The sequence below is a fragment of the Lactuca virosa genome, chromosome 6 (assembly GCF_052849685.1).
Source record: "Lactuca virosa cultivar CGN04683 chromosome 6, Lactuca_virosa_CGN04683_v6, whole genome shotgun sequence".
NCBI classification, from domain to species: Eukaryota; Viridiplantae; Streptophyta; class Magnoliopsida; order Asterales; family Asteraceae; genus Lactuca; species Lactuca virosa.
The window spans coordinates 58,525,057-58,542,310 of NC_136431.1; the positions used below are offsets into that span (position 1 = coordinate 58,525,057).

The window sequence follows — 17,254 nt, forward strand, 5'->3', positions numbered from 1 at the left end:
ACTCTATCGTCAAATGATAGGGTCTCTTATGTATCTAACAACTAGTAGACTAGACATTATGTTCTCTGTTTGTTATTGTGCCAGGTTTCAAGCAAATCCAAGAGAACCTCACATGGTGGTAGTGAAAAATATTTTCCGTTATCTGAAGCGAACCTCTTCTCTCGGTCTTTGGTACCCTGCTAGATCCAGATTCTTTGTTCAAGCCTTTTCTGACGCCGATCTTGGAGGATGCAGTCTGGACCAAAAGAGCACAACTGGAGGATGCCAATTCCTTGATGGTAAACTTGTTAGCTGGCAGTCTAAGAAGCAAACTTGTGTGTCTCTTTCAACAGCCGAAGTTGAGTACATAGCTGCAGCATCCTGTACCTCACAAGTGATCTGGATACAAAGCCAACTAAGAGACTACGGACTGAGTATGAAGAAAATACCACTCTATTGTGACTCTGAGAGCGCGATAAGAATATGTTACAATCCAGTGCAACACTCAAAGACAAAGCACATTGCACTAAGATACCATTTCATCAAGGACCGTGTTGAAGATGGAAACGTGGAAGTTCATTTCGTTCGGTCCTCTGATCAACTAGCTGACATCTTCACTAAAGCCTTACCAGAAGCAAGCTTCAATAAAATTTTACAAGGTTTGGGAATGATGGAAGCAGAGTTGGTACCGAACCCTCAAACCTCTCTCTAAAAATTAGACAAGCGAAATAGAGCGAACGCTCGGTCTATTTCGGTTCCAGATTTTTCGGGAACCGAAATGAACCGAACGCTCGGCCTATTTCGGCTCCGGAATTTCAGGGAACCGAAATGAACCGATCGCTCGGCTTATTTTGCTTCATTCCTTTAAGGTTTGATTTCGGTTGTATAATTTGTAAACTCTCTTTTAAATCTTTTTCTTGCTATGTTTTTTCTTTTATCTTTATTCCTAGAGTTTTTAACATTAATTTCGTTTATTCTTGTTTCTTTTTCTGTTTTTATTATTTTTCAGAAAACTTCAAAATTCAAAAATATTATTTCTGTTTTTATTATTTTTCAGAAACTTCAGAAATCCAAAAATATTTTGTTTTAGAAAATTCAAAATTCCAAAAGGTTTTATCTTTTACTATCTTCTGTTTTTTTTGTTTTGTTTGTGTGTGTGGTTTGTTTGTCTTTGTTTATTCTCTTTACTAGGTACCAAGTACATCCTTGCTACATAAATTGGAGCTAGGGAAGCAGGGGTACTTTCGGTTCCTTAACCATCTCCTCTACATTCTGCATCAACTTTCGTTTCACCAAGGTAACCCTTGAGACTCTCAGATATTACCACTGAGGTTTATGGTTACACAAAATCTGTGTTTATGATCTTAGATGTGTACACCATGTGCTAAGTGAGACCCAAAATCCAAAACCAATAATGAATTGGAGGTGAATATTTATATTCAAGATCTCACTTGTTACCTAACGAAATCTCATTTTATTTTTTGAGTGGTCTTTATGAAATTGTCTAACACCAAGGCATTTCTTCCCAAAAAAGATCCAGTTTGGTTTTTGTTTTTGAGATTTTTATAACATCATTAGTCACAACAAATTCTATCCAACCTACTTGTTCAACAGACGACATCGGTCTCACAAGTACTTCATCCAACTTTCGGTCTTATGTTAAGTATCGATGTTCGGTTGAAGATAAGCCACCCTTTAGACCCATTATTTGAAAAGAAGCCTTTCGGTGTTTCTTTCCAAACACTCGATCGTATTTTCTCGGGGAACCACACAAGCACTTCAAGTCTCTCTTGACTTTGAAGGAAGAGATTCTTGCCCGGAATCATCTGCTTCATGTCTTATTAAAGACATCACTCACATCCTATACACATTTTGCTTTATTTCTTTATTTTTGGCACACTCTTACACGAAAATTCTTTGTGATTTTCCAAAATTCTGGTTGATGTTCCTTATGGTCTGTTTAAAGTTTTTTTTGGAGCGCAAGTGGTTATTTTGACATATGGAGCGAAAGTGAATTTGAAAAGACGATATGTGGATAAGATTTTGAATCGCGTCATCGGATAATCATTCATATTGGGCGACTGAATTTGAAACGGTTCCTAAACCCACGCTTGATGACGTCTATCTGTGGAAACCAAGCTGTCAAATCGCGCTTTTTCAGGCGACGTTTCAGTGATCGTGTCATCATCACGGAGATTCTTTCTCTCTCCTGGCAACAGTATATAAAGGGTTTCTCGCACCTATTGTACCTTCTTACCTTCTTCAAACTCTCTCAAATACAACAGGCGATCTTCAACTGTTCATCTTCTTCCTTACATAAACAATGGCAGAATCATCATCTCTTCAAGAACAAACTGCTTCATCGTCATTGCTTGTGATCAAACCTAATCAGAACCTGATCATTCAACTAAACCCCTTTTTGTATGATTCGTACATGCTCCACGTTGTCGAATGTCTCAAGTACTCCCCACTGGTTATCGCTCTTACGCAGGTGGAATCTGTTCCCATGTCTCTGCTGTCACAAGTGTACTCTACTGCGTCTTACGACAAGAACAAGGAGAGGATCTATTTCCAAATCTTCAATCACAAGGCATCTGTTTCGAAAGCCCGATTCTGCTCCCTGTTCGGGCTTGCTGTCGATGCTTCTGTCATCTCTCCTGATTTCATCACCACAACCTAGTTGTTTATGATGTTATATGAGATGGGGTATACTGATGTCCTTACAACAGTGACAAAGTTTAAGAAGTCCTGTTTGCCGCCACAATGGAATGGGTTACTTACTCTTATTAACAAGGGTTTGGCGGAACGGGTAGCTGGGTCAGATGGTACGAGTAAGGGTTTTATGACCATTCTCTATGGTCTCTACAATGGTATTAACCTGGATTATGGCTCTATTATTTGGTCGCAACTGGTGCAAAGTCTCAACTCCTCAACGAGACATTCAGAGATTTCCTATGGTCGTTTCTGGACCATCATCACCCGACGGGCCATTGAAAACTTATAGATTCCAGTTATGAATGATGCAATGCTCTCCTTTGTGGCTACTTTTCATACAAAGAAGATTATATTCTCAGATGCCACCAAGTTTTCTCACAATGGTTCGATACCTGAAACAATGTACATGTGTGTGTCGAGCGAAAGTCATGTGATGGCTGACTACCAGAAGCTTACTCCCAAGGGCCCAAGAGAACTGACTCCTGAACAACAGGCTGCCTTAGATGCTGTGGAAAAGCCAACAAAGCGAGGGAAGAGGGCAGATACCAAGAAGGTGGAAACCAAAGGTCCTTCTTCTAAGCCTGTCAAGTCCAAAAAGCGAAGGGCTGAAAAGGCTGATTCTTCGGCTCCAAAGAAAGTCAAGAAAATGGCAAGGAAAACAAAGGGTTCTACCCCTTCTAGCTCAGAACATGATGAGGAGCAATTGGTTGATGAGGAAGAAGAAGTTCAGCATGGTGGTTCACCAAGAGGTAATACACCTCCTAGTTCTCCAACTCCTACTGAACAACTCAATGACAAAATTCCAACTCCTCCTCCATCTCCACCGAAGACTACTGTTCAAGTTTCGGCTGCTCTAATTCCACCAACTCCTACAACTCAACCTACCACTACTGTTCCACCACCACCAGTTAGTACAGTACCAATCTCTACAACTCCTTTACCACCTCCCATTTTTTCACAAGCAACTACCACAACTACCCCTATCTCCACCACTACAACCGAACCTCCAGTAAACGTCAACGTATCTGATACGGGGGCTAATACTGAAACCGAAACCCTTGTTACATCCAAACCTCTTTCACCCTCACCCTCAACTGATTCTGGTCCTACTCTCGGTGGTGACAATTTTGAGTTTGACTCAACCTATTACAGTCCTTATAGACTTCCCACTGATGAAGATGAAGAGGTTCCGGTAACCAAACAACAAGTGCAGAGTCTCGATGAAAAGCTTGATCGATTGCTCGCTTCTTCTTCGAAGTACAATGATGTTGTGCTGAAGGCTTTCTTTGACACTGCTTTTGAACAGTATACAGGAGCAATTGATAAATCAACGAAGGCGGTTGAAGTATCCACATCTTCATGCCAGAAGGCTACAACCGATGTTGCGGAACTCATTCAAAATTCCCACATCTTTCTTGAATCCCTTAAGGGTCATGCTGATGCGAATGCAGCTAAGGTGAATGCATCGGTTGACTCTCTCTCAAAGTCACTTCAAGGGGAGCAAGCCAAATTCGAGATTGTTCATTCTGAGATTCAAGCTGAGAACACTTCTCTTCTTAGCTCAGTGAATTCTCGTCTTGAAAAGCTCCATGCTGATTTAGCAAAGGAGAGCAAATTGATGGATGATCTTGCTCGTCAAACCACTACCGTTGAAGTCCAGAAGGTTCAACTGGCTCAAGCCGATCGGGAAATTTCTTTGTTGAAAACTGAGCGTGCAGTTTTTCGAAGTTGTGCTGGTGACATTCTTAATATGCTACACAATGTTCTTCATGCTCATGATCCAATTCTTACACTGACAATCCGGAATCACCTGACCTCCAAGCTTCTTCTTGCAATTGAACTTCTACGTGAAATGAAGGGTGTTACAGAGCGATTGGTTACTCCGCAACAAGGGGGAGAAGGTGCTCAGAAAACTACTCCTATTGAACCGAAGGTCATTGTCAAAACAGAACCGAAGGGTAATGTAGCTTCGGGTTCTGGTAATCAAGAAAAGAAGAAAGGTCTTGCTGATGATAGTGATGAAGATCAAGAAACTATTGCTGATGCCCTGAAACGAAAGAAAAGGGATCAGGAGTTAGATGAAAACCTTCAGGTTGCAAAGGAAGAAGAAGAGAGGGAGCGAAAGAAGAAGGAAGAGCATGATGCTCTAATTTGCAAAAAGGCTTTGTTTCCTCCTTGGACTAGGGAAACGCTGATCAAAGAAGCGATAGACTTTCCAAGCACGTAGTGGCTAGAACCTGTAGCTTCGTTTGATTGTGAGAATACGAGGGACTCACAGTTTGATATGCCTATAACACGCAAGGCATTTACTTTTCACTGTTTTGATTCAATAGTTCAAGTTCCCTCACCTCACCCTCAAGTTGATCGTGAACTTATTGATTATTATCTCAAGTTCGGTCAGCCGCAGTATCTGACTTGGAGTACACAGAAGATTACAACAGTCAAGGTGCTGAAACCTTCACCTGCAGGGAAATTTGTTAATGTTAATTTCAAGATAACCCGAGGTTTAGACAACTCGGTTTCTGTGATTTCCCTGGCAGATCTTCCTAACTTAAATCCTCATGATTGGATCTTATTGTACAACATTTTGCTCACTAATGCGAAGGAGTATGAGCCGATCCTAGATCATCTGAAGAGGATGTTGGCTTCCTATGTCCATGAAGTTGCTACAATGGATCAGGAGATTGCTAGTGTTTTGAAGAAGAAACCAACTGTGAAGCCAACTTTAAAGCCTGGAGATGTGAACAAGATGCACCTGGGTCAAATTGATTCTACACATCTCACAGTGATGTTCACAAGAGGCGAAGCTAACATATTTATTTTCGCTCTTGTTGATAAGCATCTGTTCTCAACGGACTGTTTGGAGCACATAATCAATATTATCCATCGATGCAAGCACAACAATGAGTCAGACAAGAAGAACTTTACTGACATGCTTCGGTGGTATATTACTTTTCGTCATACTCTACTGGCCATTATACCGAAGGTGTTCAAGACCATCAAGAAGTCTTCTATAGCTTAACCAAACTGAGCTCTCGGCTCTATTGACGCAAAGGGGGAGATTGTTGGGTATTTTGTGTTGCGTCATGGGCTTTGTTTTTGTATATCCAGATTGGGCCTGCCCATCCGTTATTATTGATTAGGGTTAAGCTATATATAGTGCATGCATGTATGCCTTAGAGACGATCGTCATAGTTATTATTATTGCTTTGTAACCCTAAACACCTCTACAGTCGAAGTTCTTAATCGAGCTCTTCTGAGGTGTTAAAGCTTAATCATTCGACATCAGTTAAACCATTCCTGTGTTATTTATTACGTTATTTATTGCTTTTCTGCTTAGAATCAATCGATCCTACTAGAACTTCGTTCTAACACCATTAAAACACATCAAGATCAAGAATTAAACTACCAAGCAAGTTGCAAATAATTCCTATGATCTTCTAAACTCATAAGTTCATGAACATTCATATCAATAATTTTAAGAATCATAAAAAACACATATAAGACTTGAAATTTTGATAATAACCTTTGAAATTGGATTAGCATAATCATTACCACATCAAAAACAGGTTTTAAGGTTCAAAAAACAGCTTAGGATAATGATCCTCATCCAATACCAAGAAAAACCCCAAAATTCTGCATACAGGGGCATCACCACATCGTGGTAAAGACTGCCACGTCGTGGTGAGCATTCAGATGCAAAAAATGCAGAATTTCAACTTTGGAAAAAACATGTAGCATCAAGTATCAAGCTAACAAGCCTAGTCTCTGATACCACTGAAGGGTTTTGAGCATTCTAACACTCCTATGGTGTACATGCAACCCTAGAAACCTTGGATCTATTTTTGATCTAAGATACATGCAAATAATAATTTTTCCAAGGTTTACTTCCTAACTAGCATGTTATGGGGTACTTGAATCATAAAACACTAGTAAAATTACATACCTTTTAGTAGTGGTTGATTGCTTGGAGTTTGAGAGCCTAGCACCAATTATGTGGATGCCTCAAATGGAAGCCTCAACTCACCACAAAATTTGGAAACCTTTAGAGAGAGTATGAACACTTGTAGAAATCGGCCACCTTTGCTCACACACACACTAGTGCCATTTCAAGTGCCAAAGACTCCTTTATATAGTGTGGTGGATTAGGGTTACATCCATGTAAACCCTAATACCCATGACCTTTCATTTCCATGAGATCCATGGGTTAAAGCTCCATGGACTATCCATGGACTTACCATGCAATCCTAGCCCGTCTAAATAAGCATTAGCCCACACTATATAAATACAAGAGTCCATATTTAATTAGTCACACTTTTGATCACCAAATTAATTCTAAATTAACTCTAGATCAATACTAATTAAATAATATGATTTCATATTAATATATTAGAACTTATAATATATTAATAAATCATAACTTATACTATTCTCAAAAGATTATCCATATAAATTGTTCGGGTGAAGTGCAACCCAAATGGACCATGGTGGGTCGGGTCAAGTATATACCAAATAAAGTTATGGACTTACACACCTTATCCAACAATTAGATCCATTGCACTATCGTTAGAATTGACCATAAGGAATTAGCTAATTAAATCTAAACGAAAGTTCTCTTTAATACTTGTCTTTGAAATAGTTTTTCTGTTCGATCTCAGTTTAAGTTACTTTTGTCTTTGTAATAGTTGCATGCCATCAAGTTTTCTGAACTTGTAAAATTAGAACCAACCCCCAATTTGTTTATCAATTTAGTTAGCTTTCGTCATATATTTTAATCTATAATCATTCTCGTTCCCCAAGTGTTCGACAATCCGTACTTATCATTTTTATATTGGAATACGAATAAGTACACTTGCCTAATTTTGTAGTGAATTTAGAAGATAATAAGTGTAGTTTATAAATATAAAACGAGTATAATAAATACACATCACATCACAAGTAGAATAAAACCATGATTTTATTTGAGAATTAATAGCCTCCCAATCCTCATCATCATCACTATGAGGTTTGGATTTTCCGATGATATGACCATGAACTATGAAACCCTTGCACATGTTTAGAAAAATGCAGCGACATAGCTTATATTTAGAGCCATCAACACAAAGTTCAAAGGTAAATTATGAATAGACATTGGTAAGTGCAAAAACAAGTTGGCTAGCGGTGGGAGCCGTGATAACGCTAGAGGAGACCGATGTTGATATGAGGCCGGAGAAAATCGAGAAATAAAAAATATAAAAGCAGAAAATAATTAGCAAAACGTTAACCGCAAGTAGAGAGATAATAATGTGCATGTAACATAATCTTTTGGAGAAGGAAGGTGGGGTTGAGGAGGATTTGTACGACATAAGCAATAGGCGGCAGAGCACCCTAGCGTCAATCACCGGTGAGAAAAGCAATAAAGGCCGACAGTAGCAACGGAGATCAGAACGACGACATTGGAATTGAGGACGTCGGGACAGGGAAGAAGCGAGCAACAGAGGGTTTAGCCGGAAAGAAAAAGGAGAAGGTATCCGACTAGTGGACGAGATTCCGGTAGGCGCTCAAAAGTAGTTGTAAGTGTGGCTTGATAGTTAATACAATGTTGAATATTGTGGAAACCATAATTAGGATTGCGTATATTGCTATATATATATATATATATATATATATATATATATATATATATATATATATATATATATATATGAGACGGTTCATTTGAGATTAAAAAAATAAAGATCTTGAAATTCAATCTCAACCACATATTTTCTCATTTGCCGCTCTAATGCTCCAGCGTACCGACAGCAGCAAGGTATGCCTAATTGTAAATGATTATATGGCAGAGGGGTATAATCATATATGATTATACATGCTTATACATATATGCGTAATCATAACTGATTATACATATACGTCTGTTCACAGATTGAGTGATCATATATGATTATGACAGTTGGTGACAGAAGAGGTGGTGGTGGCAGAGGTGGCGGTGGTATAAGTGACGGAGGTGGCAGTGATGGGGTAAGATGGTGTCAGAGGTGGTGGTAGTGGTGGTGGCGGTGGCGGTTGCGTTGGTGGGGATGGTGGCGGAGGAGAAAGGAACGGGCGGCGCTATATAACCATTTATGATAATAACAGACCTTCCGTACCGGTACGCCGGATGGTTAGATCGGCAGATGTGAAATATATGGCTGATGTTGAATTTTAAGATCTTTATTTTTTTTAATCTCAACAGAACCCCTCTCTCTCTCTCTCTATATATATATATATATATATATATATATATATATATATATATATATATATATATATATATATATATATATATATATATATATATAATGTTACACAAAGGGATGTATAAAAAGTAAAACATAAAATAGATATTTAGCAACTCCCTTATCTGCTCTTGTAATAAGTAATAGCAATCACAAACACCTATACAAATCAATCGGAAGAAACAAATAATCAATAACAAACTGTTTTGCTGTTTTCTGCTTTATTAATTTCAATCCAAGCTAAATCGGTGGCCACATCGAAGTTGTAATAGAATCCAAAAAAGAAATCAAGTGCCACTCACAAATGAAATTATGTGATCAAATTCTTCTTCTGTAAGAAAACCCTCATACAGAAAAGCCTTGCATAAATCAAATCACGAAATAAAAACAAATAAATTGAGCCGGTGATTATGAATTAACGAATAAGCTCAAAGATGCGTACAAATAACTGGGGAAAGTAATTATATCAAACTGACATGGGTTTTCATGAAACCTATTTGACTTTAGATGGATTCATGATGCCGAAGCTGGAGGATCAGGATACAGCTTTGTTTAAATTTTTTTTTCACCAACAGAAACAGGCTATTACAAGTTATAGTCATTTTTTAGCAGGTAAAATTGGATTACAAACCCATAAACTATCAAAAATAAAATAAAAAATAAGAGACCTTTTTAAACATAACCAAAGAGTTTGTAGGGCTGTTATATCATTTCCTTTTTTATTAGAGGTTAAAGTTGATAAAACACGAAATAACAAAAAACTTAAGTTATAGCAAAAATAAAATAGAGTTATAACATAGATTTTGAAGAGATGCTATAAAAAGGGCTCCATAATCTATAGAAATAATTCAAACGGTGACATAGGAAACAAGAGACGATCTAACAAGGGCTCCATAATCCATAGAAATAATTCAAACAGTGATTGATGGCTACCCAGTGCTAATTCCGTGCATGTTCAACGATTTACATGACAATTTGATGACCATATCTGTTCTATTATGGTTAGGTTCCAATTTATTATTACAAGGCCCAGTCAGAGGTGACATCTACCCATGTCCCATATGTCTAATTTTTTGTGCAATAAATCGATAAATATCCAATTGAATGATGTGGGTAAGTAATGACCACACGTCCTACTCCTACCTAGTCCACCCTTGTATATATATACGGATACACATATGCAATTTAATATAGAGAAAAAGTTTGAGGTTTTGGAAAACCAAAATTCCCAATTCTTTTTTCATAAAAGTTTAATTTCTTAAAAAGTTATTGAGAAAAACATCTGCTGCTGCCACACATTTCATTAACTCAAACTCATTTGTGCGTGGACACATTTGTTTTACAGAAACACGGAGGTTATCCGAGGGAAAACACAACCAATTCCACAAGCGAGGTAATCCCTTTTCTTCTATATTTCGATATGTATGAAACACATAGAATCCAAGATGTTTTTTCTTTTTTTCTTTTTTGAAAAAGCAACATTTTATTCTGTCATTTCTGTTTAACTAGTAACGGGACCCATGTTAAAGACGTGGTTCATCCTTTTGGAAATATGACACATTCTTACTTAGTTACTTGCCATAGAAAAAAAAATATCTAGTCACTTGTCATGGAAATAAAAAATAAAATTCGTTAGCTAATTGCTAACTTTTACAATTGAGGGTAAGAGATTTACAGCTAACCCATTGAAAACTCAACTTCATTACATCCTTACTACAATCTAAATCTTCTTTTGTTTGCTTTCCTAAGGAAAGCCCAACTGCGGCAGTTAAATCTGAATCTTAAATTAAGGAATCACAAGGGTGTAAGTGTAAAATAGACAAAATTGAAATTAAAAAAAAAAAAAAATACATGCTTGTTGCTCATCTGGTGCTGCTGTACAAACTCTTGCTTTAACCATAGGCTAGAAAGCATAAATGAGATCTTAAAAAATAAAAATAGAAAAAAATCACAATTGAATCGTTTCAACCTCTTCTGCAAAATTCATGTATGTTAGTTTCAAATTCAGTCTAATAATCCTATGCTAGAAAATATGTGGCTATTTCAAACAAAAAAATCATGATGTAAATGAAAAGAAACCCATAAAATGCCAAATTGATTATTTTCTATAATTCAGACAATCTCAGTCATTTAGGTTTACCCTTTACGGATTCTGTACAGATTCTTTGACATGTAGTGTCGCACATGGGGGTGGGGTGAGGGTCTATTGAGGGCTTTTTGGGAAATTATCCCACTGATCGACATTGATTCAACCTTCGTTCCATTAGTCTGAAAGATGAATTTCTTAGAATTTTGCTTCCTAGGTGTTCATTCATCTCCAAAACATCAAGCAAGAAGCAGGTAATGCTTGAACAAAAGGATGTTAATAATCTAGAAATCAAACTTGCTGAACAATATATAGGCAAATCCATAACATCAAATCATCATCTCTTGACTACATCCCTGAGAGGTTAGCGGAATTCTTAGACCTATTTAGCTGTAACAACATAAAAATATAAATATTCATGGGATACTTTGTCATACCCCAAAGTAAAAGTAGACACACTACATGTGGCGTTCCAAACTAAATACATACGCTCCCTCATCTATAGTATCATTGTAAATTTGATGAAAACTGAATTATATTCAGCTCAGATTCACAGTATGAATAATAGTAAGTTAGATTTACATTATGAATTCTGAAAACTGAGTTATTTATAGTTCAGATTCACAATATGAATAAATTAATTTGTTGATTTTATAAACTAATTTACGAGTAATCAAAAAGTTAAAATATTATAAAATTACAAGAAAATATATTTCGATTCATATGTAATTCACTAAATTAGTTTATGAATGATCAAAGAGTTGAAATAGTAAGTCAGATTCATATTGTGAATGTTAATATTGAAAAAAATAAACAAAACGAAGTGAGTTTTTTTGAGAAAAAAGTTTGTTTTTTATATATCAATATGGACTGTGAGACCACTTTTTTCTAGTGAAGAAGAAGCAATAAGAAGGAAACAACGTTGATAAGAGAGCAAATGGCATACAATTACCAAGGAATCAATTCACTAAAAATTGGCTTTTTGGAAGCAACAAATCAATTTATTAAGGAGCAAATAAAACCAGAATGTGATTCTTTTTCAAAGTTCATAACCTGCTATAAATTATAGGGAAAAAGCCTTAAATAAAACATTAAAAAAAGCAACCCTAAAATTAAAATCGAAAGAGGAAATAAAAAACATGTAGCCACTCAGACACTAAAATAGGTAAAAACATGGCAGTTGGCAAAGGCAATCTTATTCTTAAATCTTACTAGGTCTTCTGTGTTTGGTGTTTGAGTACTTAATTATATATGCTCTCTGTTATAGCAAAAAAGAATGTGTTGATTGTTCATGCTAAACCTAGCACATATAGGAAAAAGGAGAATTTAACAGCAATCTACTCAAAGTGACACTAAAAAAACATTAAAATAAAGAACCTTCCGCATAAACCTTCAAAGTAGGACAAAGTTAAGACCAACATCTAGTCCAATAAGCACCGATGGCCAAATTTATGGTCACCAAAGAAGCATATATAAAGTCCAAGAAGAATTTTAAACAAATTTTTTTGATTTAACACTAATTCTTGACAGAGGGTAAAATGGTCATTTATAGTCACTTATCAATTAATGACAAAAATATAAGAAATGATTTTCATAATTTTTATGTGTAAGAATACAAATATTTAAGCAATATGACTTCCAATATAATTTCACTATAGTAAGCTAGGCCTCAAACATAAGAGGCATCAAATGAAATCCATTTTAGTCGATCTTTTCAAAAAAATGAACATAGTTGTTTAAGTTCACTCACTACTTCCACTCCACCTCCAACTTTCTCTGTCAACAACAAAAAATTAAACAAAATCACCTTTTTTATAGGTTACTTCTTCATTTTTTACTGGTAAAGTAAATTCTTTCTTTTGAAAAAAAAAGCGACACAAATATACAAACATCTGGTGGACAAAAAGAGTTGATAACAAAAGATAAAAATAATCAGCTTCAAAAGAAAACTCTGTTCTATCTTCACCACACAAAAAAAAAAAAACATGCACTTACCTAGCTTTTCACGAAATTTTGAAGATTCATAAGGGCCTTCCATCGAACACCTGGACTGCATTGCTCTACCATATTTTGAAGATTCATAAAAGCCAAAAGAGTCATTTGTGCCATTTTCACGGATTGTAGATAAGTCTCTTTCTATATGGAGAGTAGGTTACTGTTGACTGCAATCACTTTTACCTAAAGGACCATCGTTTTTCCCCATCCTGGAAGAACAAACTGAAAGTTAATAACTTGAGCCATGAGATATTGTAACTATTTTAGGAAACATCATGTGATTCATGTCATAATCTGTTATTTGCATTTAATCGAAGACCTTGTGGACATGAAAAAGAATAACATTAGACGATTCACCAAGACAATTATAGAACACCCCACATATTCGACGGATAAACTTGTGGTATATTTAGTGAATCCCAAGTAAATAAATAATGGACATGAAATCTATGGAAAGGAAGGAGCAGAAAATGAACCAGATAAAGAACATAGCATCTCAAGAACAAAGCTTTTTTTCCCGGTGAGATAAAACATGGGCAACCCTCCTATACTCTCTACAACTGAAGTACGCCTTTTCGAGAAGGTAACGACGGCGTCAGGATGGTGGTGGTAACAGATGCGTAAGTAGGGTTATGGTAACATGAGGTAATTGTGATTTAGGGTTTCTCGATGAAGACGGTTGATTTAGGGTGATTAAGGGTTTTAGCAAGTGATTGTGAGTCTAGGAATAAAAAATATTGTTTAATTCCCAAAGTAATTCCCCAAACGATTCATGAGTAGCTGTATTGGATAATAAGTTGTACATGAGGTAGTAGGTATTGTATCCTTTAAATTTCAAGAAACAGACAATATGTTTATATATATATATATATATATATATATATATATATATATATATATATATATATATATATATATATATATATATATATATATATATATATTAAAAAAATCATTTTCTCCATCATTCCATCTAAATTAGTGATACATGATTCCTCAGCCTCTATTTCTACAAATTTAAAACATTAGACTAAAAGGCAATGATTATATTTTTACTCCACATTTTGCAGTAATGTCTTCCACGTGGACAAGTTTTCCTGCAATATTTATCTTTTGTAGTAGCTCTTCCGGTAAAAGAAGGATTAATGTTGCATGTGAGAAGCGATTAACTCTACCACAACCCACACTTACGAATGTCATTACGATGCCGACCACTATCAGAAGATCAGCAAATTATCGGCCTTCGTCATGGTCCTATGAATATGTTCAATCGCTCGATAGCAAATACACAGTACGTGTGTTGATATCTTAGCAAATTTTCTTATCAACTGTCATTAATAAGCCTAGCCTAGCTTTTTTCGATCCCTCTTTGAGCCAATCAACAGGCTTGCTTATTGGTTTTAATTTGTAGGGAGAAAAGTATATGGAAAAATTTCGAGATCTAAAAGAAGCAGTAAGGACAATGATACGAAAAGAGTATGAAAAGGAAGAGAATACATCTAGTGTACTCAGTTTAGTTGATGATTTGCAGAGACTTGGCATATCATATCATTTTGTGAATGAAATAAGAGATGTCTTGGAGAAGATATACTCAAATTACTTCAAAAGTCATGACAAATGGTCGAAAATGGATTTAAATCTGAAATCCCTTGGTTTTAGACTCTTACGACAGCATGGATATCATATCCCTCAAGGTATGTAGTAAATTAAGGATGTTCTAATATTATCTGGCATTCTTGCTCTTTGGTTTGACTCACAACTGTGAAATCTGAATTACTTTTAACTTTTCTGTACTGAGTAGAGATATTTGAGGATCTTAAGGATGAGACTGGAAATTTTAAGGGGCATTTATATGAAGATATCGATGGTATGCTAAACTTATATGAGGCTTCCTATCACTCAGTAGAGGATGAAAGTATTCTGGATGAAGCTAGAGATTTCACAAGAACACATCTGAAAGAAAGTTTGGAGTACAATAATATCTGTGATGATCAAAATATGTCGTCGTTAATAAGTCATGCATTGGCTTTTCCACTTCATTGGAGAGTTCCACGGATGGAGGCTAAGTGGTTTATTGAAGCTTACGAGAGAAGAAGTGGTATGAATTCCACGTTGCTTGAGCTTGCCAATTTGGACTTCAACATGGTACAAGCAATACACCAACAAGATTTGAAAAAAGCATCAAGGTATGTGCATCTTTTTTCCTTGTAATTACTATATGACAAAAGAAGTCTCAAACAAATAGATACATGGGAGACATAAACGCTTAATTATTGGTTAAGGTTTGTCCATACGATCTTCCACAGTATTAAAATAAATACTATCATACATAAATTAATGATTATATCTATTTATTTATTCATAATAAACGATTTTATTAAGTAGAGACTTAATTTGCAAATGCATATATATAGGTGGTGGAAAGATACATGCTGGGAGAAGTTCAGCTTTGCTCGTGATCATTTGGTGGAGAGCTTTATGTGGAGCATCGGTCAAAATTGCATGCCTCACTTTCAAGGAAGGGGAACTCTCACAAAGGTTTTTGCCATGATAACTACAATTGATGATGTCTATGATGTGTATGGTACTTTAGCTGAACTTGATCAATTCACGGACATTGTGAACAGGTTTGTGCTGATTTTTGTAATGGTTGTAGGTCTTAGAATTATTTTGTTTTCAAATTTGTCACTGGGAAATAAAATACTGTTGAATAGGTGGGATGTTAATGTGATCGAGGAACTTCCTGATTATATGAGAATATGCTTCCTCGCATTGTACAACTCGATCAATGAGATATCATATAGCACACTGACAAATCATGGATTCTTTGTACTTCCCTACCTTAAAAAGACGGTAATTTTCCATCTTATCTCAAATGATATTCATTTCATTTCAGTTGTAATATGGAATCAATCTTATATTTTTTTTATTGGTTGAAGTGTATATAACTTTGATTTTGATATATTGCAGTGGCAGGATTTATGCAACTCTTACCTAGTAGAAGCAAAATGGTACAATAATGGATATATACCAACATTGAACGAGTTCCTTAACAATGCATATGTATCAATTGGAGCGGGTGTAGTCGTCATGCATGCCTATTTGTTAACATTAACGAGAGTTACCCATGAGGAATTGCAAGAAATAGGAAGAGCTGAAAATATAATTCGCCATGCATCAGTTATCGTGCGACTCACTAATGACTTGGCCACATCATCGGTAATTTTAAATATATATATATATATATATATATATATATATATATATATATATATATATATATATATATATGTTATGCTATTGTCATAGCAATATATTTATCATTACACGTGCACTTCATCATAAAATATGTATAATAACATAACAACAAATTATTTTATATGCATACCATTCGGAAAAGATAATGAGCACACATGTACACTTTTATTATTTAGGAAGAGCTGGAAACGGGCGATGTTCCAAAATCTATCCAGTGCTATATGCAAGAGAGTGGTGCCACAGAAGTGAAAGCAAGAGAACATATACGACTATTAATCTTAGAGACATGGAAGAAGTTGAATAAAGAACGCCAAACAGTTGGTTCTTCATTTCCACAAGAGTTCATTGAATGTGTAACGAACCTTGCTAGAATGGGCCACTTTGCGTATGATGTAGACAAACATGCTTACCCGGACATGATGAGAACCCATGTATTATCATTATTTGTCAATCCAATCAACGGGTTGCCATATGCATAAAATGCCTTGCATGTGTCGTAACTTGATAAATGTTAGGATTTTAGGGTTTCTTAAAAAGTTTAATGTTTGTGTGAGTACGCTATATTAATAAATGTCATTTAATGTAGATGTATATATTACAAAGTTTGATATTTGTGATGTTGAAGTAATCAAGGAGTATTATATTATTCTACTGGGTGTGATACCCGTATACATGAGTTTATTAAAAAATTATTCATATGCTTATGAACTCACAAACATTTTTATGTTGACATTTTTAAATTAACTTGTATTCTCAGGAAACTGTTGAAGCAGGATGAACGAAACAAACTAATGGATATTTTGTTATATTTTGTTTCATCATACTCTGACTATTTTGGCATGTAATATTCAAATACAATACTCGATGTAAACAATGAATGTTGTTATATTACATGTGTGATGATGATGATATTATGTTTCAATTATATACTCTGTAATGATACTATAATGTTGAAAGTCACATC

The 17,254-nt window shown here is 35.6% G+C and overlaps 1 protein-coding gene across 2 annotated transcripts; it reads left to right on the top strand.

The window, feature by feature from the left end:
• The first annotated feature begins 10,153 nt into the window (after window positions 1–10,153).
• Window positions 10,154–16,907, top strand: LOC145120824 ((-)-beta-pinene synthase, chloroplastic-like). Of its 2 annotated transcripts, XM_079056617.1 has the most exons (9): window positions 10,154–10,344; window positions 11,112–11,291; window positions 14,103–14,323; window positions 14,444–14,726; window positions 14,834–15,218; window positions 15,447–15,659; window positions 15,747–15,885; window positions 16,003–16,251; window positions 16,467–16,907. In XM_079056617.1, exons 3-9 carry the CDS (start codon window positions 14,105–14,107, stop codon window positions 16,767–16,769), a joined length of 1,791 nt encoding a protein of 596 aa, XP_078912743.1. In that variant the 5' UTR covers window positions 10,154–10,344; window positions 11,112–11,291; window positions 14,103–14,104; the 3' UTR covers window positions 16,770–16,907. The 2 variants fall into 2 exon arrangements, with proteins under 2 accessions (XP_078912743.1, XP_078912742.1); XM_079056616.1 differs by lacking the exon at window positions 11,112–11,291.
• The last annotated feature ends 347 nt before the right edge of the window (window positions 16,908–17,254 follow it).